This window comes from Echinops telfairi, unplaced genomic scaffold, assembly GCF_000313985.2.
Source record: "Echinops telfairi isolate 266 unplaced genomic scaffold, ASM31398v2 ScPeMD7_7457;HRSCAF=8495, whole genome shotgun sequence".
NCBI classification, from domain to species: Eukaryota; Metazoa; Chordata; class Mammalia; order Afrosoricida; family Tenrecidae; genus Echinops; species Echinops telfairi.
The window spans coordinates 36158589-36166259 of record NW_022111357.1 but is presented as its reverse complement, the minus strand read 5'-3'; the positions used below and the strand labels follow the sequence as shown (position 1 = coordinate 36166259).

Here is a 7671-nt window from a genome sequence, read left to right as displayed (position 1 = left end):
ACTTGAAGAACTCGGAGGCAGCTACGTCCATGCCAATCACCACCTTGTCGGTGTAACCAGCTTTCCCAATAGCATTCTTCAGCAGCTCCAGGGCTGGAAAGGGATGGTAGTTGCACAGTCAAGTTAAGTCTAGGAAACCCACTGGGGCAATTCTACCTTATCCTACAGGGAAGCTATGAGTTGGAATTGACTTCATGTCACTGAGTCTGAATACCTTTTTAAATTCAGCATCAACTTGGATAATCCTGAATGACAAATGCTACTAAATTTAGCGTTCAGGATGAACTTGTTGGCCAAGATCAGTTACAGTGACCAGCTGAGATCAGCTGGCCGAGGATCATGCCTTAAATAGCTGAGGTCAGAAGCCCAGAGCAGGCCTGTGGTAGAAGGGAGCCCAGGGCGCACAGCTCTGCTCTGTTGTCAGCCTCGGGCTCACCTTACATGGCAGTGTGGCTCTGATCTGGCGGCGCCACACACTGGACCTCTGTCCCTCAAAGATCCTAAGTGGCTGGGTGAAATCATGTCAAAATACTACTACTACCACCAGCCACATGTAGCTGAACTTTAGCACTTCATACACATAAACCAGTGAAGGAACGGAGTCTGCCCTTTGAGACAATACAAATCCAGCTGAGCACACATTTTCCTCCTACAACACAAACGTCTGTGCTGAACTCGTGCTATCTTATATGCACCTTCTCCCAAAGGAGTCAAACAGACTGCAAAAAGAGCACACGCCTGCGTGAGCCTGACTGCAGCTTTGTGGGCCGCAGCCACCAACTGCAAGCAGACAGACCAGGTTTTACCCCTCCAGGGGCGAGATGGTGTCAAAACAGCAAAGAAATTCCTTGGTCAAAGTGAAGCAGCAGCTCTAGATGCCCTCTCTACAACCCTGCTTGCCCAACTTCAACAGAGGCTGGAAAGACCATTACCCCCAAAGGCCCCCCTGGAGCCATTACCTTCTTTGTTCTCCAAGATGTTGGGGGCAAATCCGCCTTCATCCCCGACATTGGTGGCATCCTTGCCATACTTCTCCTTGATGACGTTCTTCAGGTTGTGGTATACCTCGGCCCCGATGCGCATGGCCTCCTTGAAGTTGGCTGCCCCGACGGGGAGGATCATGAACTCCTGCATGGCCAGCTTGTTGCCGGCATGGGAGCCGCCGTTGATCACATTGAAAGCCTGGGAGGGAGAGGGGACAGTCCGGCATTCAGCCCACAGGACCCAAAGAATAGGGTCCAATGACAAGGCTCCAAGGTGAGCCTGAGCCTTGGGCCTGCTGTCGCCAAAAAAGGCCCCCTTGGCTTCTGGACATAGCAATCCTGTTGCCACCAGGGTCACCCACTGTTCTAAGCACCTGTGATTATGTTTGATCTCAACCATCAGGCTCAGTCTGGTTTTGGCTCCTACCGCAAGATGGATCTGGATGTGGGAGGTGTGTCGCGGACCCTGCCAACACCCTATTCCCCATCTGCAAAGTTCAAATTAGCAACTCACAGGAACTGGCAGGATAACTTCGGAATTGCCAGCTAAGTCAGCAATGTGACGGTATAGGGGGACTCCCTTCTCAACAGCTCCGGCCTTGCACACAGCGAGGGACACGCCCAGAATGGCATTTGCACCAAATTTTGCTGGAAGAGAACAGGATCAATGAATTGACAGTAATCACTCACCACCTCAGATGGTATTCCGACCCCTTCTGCACCCCTATTCCTCATAGTGTAAAGTATCCACATTAGATATGCAATTAAGCAAATTAAGCAGGCCCCCCCCCCCGGTTTTCCCTACTACGAGATGCCCCCCCCACTTGGTGGGTCACAGATCTATTGTAAACTCTAGAAAATGGTTGGTAATTAAGGGCAAATGACTCCCTAATAACCTGGCAATGCTCCCGGTTTTAAAAATCCCAGTTGCTGGGGTGAGTCACAGAAATGGGGAGAGATGGACTGTCCAGCTCTCTTCCTTGGTCAAAATCTTCCTGGGCCACTCACATTTATTCTCAGTTCCATCCATCTCAATCATCAGCTTGTCGATCTTTTCCTGTTCCGTCACGTTCACCTTCTACAAGGAAGGAGAGAGGGTGAGCTTTCAGGGGGAGAGACTCAGGGCCACGCTGTTCACATCAAAAACCCCAAATGAGAAATCAGCAGGGAGGGGAAATTGCCTTTTGCCTGCTTCAAGGGTGTTAGTTAGGCATCACCTAAACAAGGGGGGCTAATAATGACACACACAGGGACAACTTATGACAAGGGCCTTGTGCCATGAAGGTTAGTCACCTGAGAACCCAAAGCTACATTTTAAACAAAGCAAAATTGTCTAGCACATGCTACATACGGCACTACTCTCAGGTACTGTTTTCACTCATAATACACAGGCATTGCACTTTTTTATGTACAAACCACACAACCTCCTTGTGCGTTTAGTTTGCTGTGCATGAGCATGTTACTTCTGTAGGTGCATTAGGGAAAAATTGGTAATAATTTTTGGGGGGCAATAAATGAATAAAAATGCACCATTCATTATTATATGCTTAACATTAATGGGCCATCTGCAATCATCCACACACAACACACACTGATGCCACACCGCCACTAGCATTGGAGAGATGACTAGTGCAAGCAGCCCCATTATCACTTAAGCAAAATGTTTGAGGACTGATCAAAGGGAGTATTTTCAGTAAAACTAAAATCTGGTATTCTATGAAGTCTCAAAAAATTAAAAAAAAGAAATGTGTAACAGAGGAACCATATAATTAAACTAAACCTTAAACTAAACTATGAAAATACACACCCACCCCCTCTCCAAATTGTTACAGGGATGATGTGGAGTGCTTTGCTCTTGATAAGGCATTGTTGGAAGAGACACACAAGCAGATGGCGTCTGAGGCGGACCTCCCCAGCAGTCCAGCTGCATGCCTCCCCCAAGGGGAAAGAGCCCCAGAGAGCCCTCGGCCTGCTGAAAGCTTCCCCTGCTTGTGCTGTCTGCAGGCGCCCAGGAGGCTGCGATGAAGGGCATAGCCCAGTGCAGTAGTGAGGAATTAGCCTGGGGAGGAGGTGGGCAGGGATCAATTACAGAGTGCCACCAAGGCCAGGCTCAGAGGAATCAGCAGGGAGGGAGCCGTTGTGGTTACAGAAGGAATGAATCCTCAGAGGGGACCGGGCTGGCTGTGTTTGAACTTGAGAGAACTCCTGTAGACAAAGGCTCTCACATCATTCCCTCGCAGGAGTTACAGAGGGGACAGGAGAGACACAAACTTGAGGAGATTTGCGTCAGGGTGCCGAGTATCCCTCTTACATGGAGTTTCGAGTGAAACGCTAAATCTGCGTTAAAAAACAAACAAACCCCAAACCCAAATAACCCAACTTGAATTAAAACAGGGTAAATAACTATAAAATCTGCCACTGAGTAATTCTGACTCATAGCAACCCTACACGAGGAGGGTCTCTGGAGCGGAGATCTCCGTGAGAGGAGGGAACCCCATCTTTTTCCTGGCTGGGCTGACAGCTGACTTTGCAGTTAGCAATTCTGCTAACATCACCGACATCCTCACCAGGGCTCCCAATAGAACTTTCCAGTGCATTAAGAATGAGGGTCCTGCTCCTGACAGAGGTACTCTCCAAACTTTAGGATCATTCCTTCAAAGTCAAGACAGCCGGAGGCCGTGTCAGGAATCAATCCCAATACCATGCATGGTGGACGTGGCGCACAAGCCGTGGCAGGTGAGAAATAGCCAGACAGGGAATCCCACTGGCTGCTTTAGCTCTCAGAGTAAGCTCTTCAACACACAGGAAGCCCACTACTCTGGGAAATGCTCTATGGACATGAATGGGTACTACTGATTGGGAGACGGCTCCTACCTTGCTAACCAGGGCAGGCGCAATCGTTTTATTGATGTGCTCAACAGCCTTTGAGACACCTAGAGGGAACAACCACATCGAATTACTGACATGAATTAAAAAACCAGGCTTGAGCAACATTGCTGGAAAGGGCCATTGAAGAAGTCAACCCAGATATTCAGAAGCCACCAGAAGATCTTCAATGGCCCCTCCTGAAAGACCCCATTCTCCCCATCCACCCCCAGGATCAGAGGGCTATATGGCCCAGTCTGAGGGTTCTGACCTAGGACCCCAAAGGGTTAGAGCCAATCACAGAGCAACCACCTCAGACCATCTGCAGGTAGTTAGTTTGCAAGACCATGCACTGGACACACCAGCTGAGGAGCCACGGACCGAGAAGATGCCCCTGATTACCTGGGTGCACAAGGCGGGTGCCAGGAACTCATTAATATACTTAACGGGTCTGGAGACACCTGACCAGTAGAGATTGACAAGAGAAGGAAAAAAAAGAAAACTCAGAAGAGAACAGGGCATGAAGGACTCAGGGTGAGAGAGAGAGAGAGAGAGAAAGAGAGAGAGAAAACAGGAAGGCAGACGAGAATAGTTCAGAGACCGTGAGTTCATCTCTTGGTTAAGTATTTATTTATGAGCATTTATTACCATCAAGGCACAAATTCCTGTTGCTTTAGACACAGACTCCTGAAGGGAGCAAGCAATGGTAACAGATGGGAACGTGATCTCTAGTCTGTACGGTGTGACCGAGCCCCATTGTACAGCCTTCCTCAGGGTGAGCCTCTTTAGATTGCCCCCTCATCATGAAAACACCAACACTGGGATCTTTTGGGGGCTACAAAATGCCAGGGTCTTTGTCCTTGGTGAGACACGCATGCTCTAGCCCGATCTGTTCCTCTGGCATGTACCCACACAGGTTCCACCTACAGGATGGCAAAGTTAAAACCCACTAATTGGGCCAGTGGCTGGCTTTGCCACAAAGTTGCCAATCAGTCAACAGATCCAGTTAACACAGTTGACCTGTGTAATCCACCAATTTAAGAGTGGCTTACCAACACCTCTAGACTTTCCTTTCCAGGATGGACCCTTGAAGAGGGCCTGGAAAGCTCCCAAGCCCCCTGGAGAGAAGGGGAAGCATTCCTTAGTTTCAAACAGGCTCTCTTCTCACCCTGAGGGCCCTGGACCCATGAGGATGGAGACGCAAGACAGCCCTCGGCACCAGGAGCCAGCACAGGCCATGGGCTGTCTGCAAAGACCCGAAGAGGAAGGGCATGGCAGTGTGGAAGCCAGTCTCCAGTTCTTACCTTTGCCCAGATACCGGGTCTTATCATTGTCCCGGAGCTCCAGGGCCTCATAGATCCCAGTGGAGGCACCACTGGGCACAGCAGCTCTGAAGAGCCCTGCGAGGGGAAGGAGAGAAGGGAAAACTGGATGAAGACAGTCAGAGCTCCTCGCCACGCTCCCTCCCACTCACATGGCACCCACCCTCAGAACACAAGGTCACGTCCTTCTACCAAGCGGCCTCTTCTTCCCACATACCACACTGCTCGGACTACAACACGGACCCTACTGCAAAGCAGACATGTGTCTTGAATTTAACAGAAATGCTTCAGAGCAGGCTGCTCAAACTCACCAGTGACTGCAGCCCCCGAATGGGGAGGTCCCAGAGCCCAGTGCTCACTCTGCAGACCACAACTTAATGACATTGCCCACGGAGGTGCACCGTGAGCATCTGGTGGGGCTTTAATGTACGATGTCCTAGTAGCTTTGTTAAAATGAATTCCTTGTATTGACTTAAAATATATTCAAACCATCATTTCAAACACCATTTGATATTCTATTTTTCATACCAAATCCTCAAAATCCAATGTGTATTACTCAGTTTCAGGAGGGTCAGGAGAAATGGAAAGTGGAAAACACACAGGGAGGCAGTAGGATAAGCGACGTTACGTGGTGGGGATTGCCATCAATGCTGTGAATCAAGATATGTGTGAACTGCTGAATGGAAAACGGACCTACTTTGTAAACCATCACCTAGTTCAAAATAAAATGCAAACAGAACACTTCAAACAACACATCTCAGTGACCACGTGTGGGCAGCAGCTGCCAGGATATTTGAGTGTTCAAAGTGCTGGCTCCAGAGCTCACAGAGGAAGCGCGGCCGCAGCTCGCCGGTTTCAGTCTGGACAATGGGAATTGCTATTTTGGGGGTTCCCTGCACAACAGGAACCTCAAAACCAGGGTGAATCAAGTGTAAAGAAGTATCAGGTTGGCTGCATTAAGACACCATTAAGCAATGAACTGTGCAGTCTAACAGGCATCAAGCAGCCATCTGGCTACAGCTACACAAAGGACCATAAACCGGCAAACCTTGGAGAAGGGAGCGGAGGGAGTACTGCAGAGTAGGTTACAGGAAACAGACCCGTTGAGGCGACGACAGGAACAGGAAGTATGGTTAATCGCCTGCAATTACTCTTCTGGGTAAAGAATTGCCCCATTTGAGCCACGTGAAAATTGGTCAGTAGACAAAATCATACAAGAGACCAGGTTTACTGCTTGGATGGAGATAGGAGGGGGCCCTCAGTCATCCTTCAGGTTTGGAGTGGCACTCCCATCCACGGTAGAATCATCAATTGCTGAAGCTCAAAAGAGGAGCCCGGTGGTGGAGTGGGTTAAGGGGTGAGCTGCTAACTACCAGGTCAGCAGTTTGAAGCCACCAACCAGTTCCTCGGGGAAAAGACATTTTCTCCTGCAGTGCAGCTACAGTCTTAGAAACCCACAGGGGCGTTCTACCCTTACCTACAGGGTCTCTAATAAAGCAGAACTGACTTGATGCCACTGTTCGTTTTTTCAAGCCCACAAGTGCAACATGCACCGAAGGACTAAGCTCAGAGGGTTAGGGGGAAGAGGAGGGAAACGGAGGGAGTGGGCTAAGTGAGGACACCGCAATGCACGAGTGGAAGCAAACTGTGTGTGAATTGCTGAATGTAAACTAATGACCTACTCTAAACTTCCACTTCATTCACAAAGTTTAAAAGAAAAAACAGAAGCATCAGAAAAAAAAGATTTGGAGGGACGTTCAGGCAAGTGAACAAGGGGGGGGGCTGGGGGCTCAAATCAACCAGGGAACTGAAACAGATGATAGTTGAGTTGCTTGCCTCCCTTGTGTGCTCATCCATGACAAGGACACACATTTCTTAGGACCTGCTCCCACTGGCCGTGCACTCACCAAGCCTAAGGCCAGTGATGAAAGGCTCTTGACAAATCCACCCTCCATGTTGTTTGTTAAAAAAAAAAGAGAAATGAGCGACAGAGTATCATTTACCAAAATTATTTTAAAATATTCTAACTTCACAGTGTTTCAAGGGGAAATATATATACATCTATCTATTCCATTTCATGTTTAAGTAAGCCGCTCTTTCCAATCTTCCAATGACCTAGGCCTTTTCTGTTTGCTTGTTTTAAGTCCTTTCGTTTCCCAGGGGAGTCTCGCCCCTGACTAAGCAAGGCACTCTCACCAGCCAAGGAACATTCTCAGCCCCTTGGAAGACCCACAGCACCAGCCACAGGGCATAGAATCCTAAGGAGCCTCACAGCATGTATGGCGTCCTGGTGAGTAGCCCCAGGTAGGCTTCTGGTGCCAATGGATCCAGCCTCAGAACCCCTCCCTGTTCTGTAGGATGGGTGAGGAGGGCAGGCAGGCGTGCGACTCACAGTGACTCAGCCTGACTGGCAGATCTCAGTGAGCTCAGCACCACTGGGTGATTCTGCCCGAAGCTCCTTCCCAACCCCCCTCCACCACATCCAGTTATACATCAGACCC

At 49.3% G+C, this 7671-nt stretch overlaps 1 protein-coding gene across 1 annotated transcript in view; it reads right to left on the bottom strand.

Moving 5' to 3' along the window:
* Window positions 1–7671, bottom strand: part of ENO1 (enolase 1) — a 14904-nt gene that overhangs the window by 3945 nt on the left and 3288 nt on the right. Inside the window, exons 2-8 of the mRNA XM_045299210.1 lie at window positions 5997–6121; window positions 5153–5311; window positions 3858–3916; window positions 1992–2061; window positions 1498–1631; window positions 960–1182; window positions 3–93 (exon numbers count right to left, since the gene is read on the bottom strand). Coding sequence (XP_045155145.1) covers window positions 3–93; window positions 960–1182; window positions 1498–1631; window positions 1992–2061; window positions 3858–3916; window positions 5153–5311; window positions 5997–6121 — 861 coding nt within the window. The remainder of the gene's footprint in view (window positions 1–2; window positions 94–959; window positions 1183–1497; window positions 1632–1991; window positions 2062–3857; window positions 3917–5152; window positions 5312–5996; window positions 6122–7671) is intronic.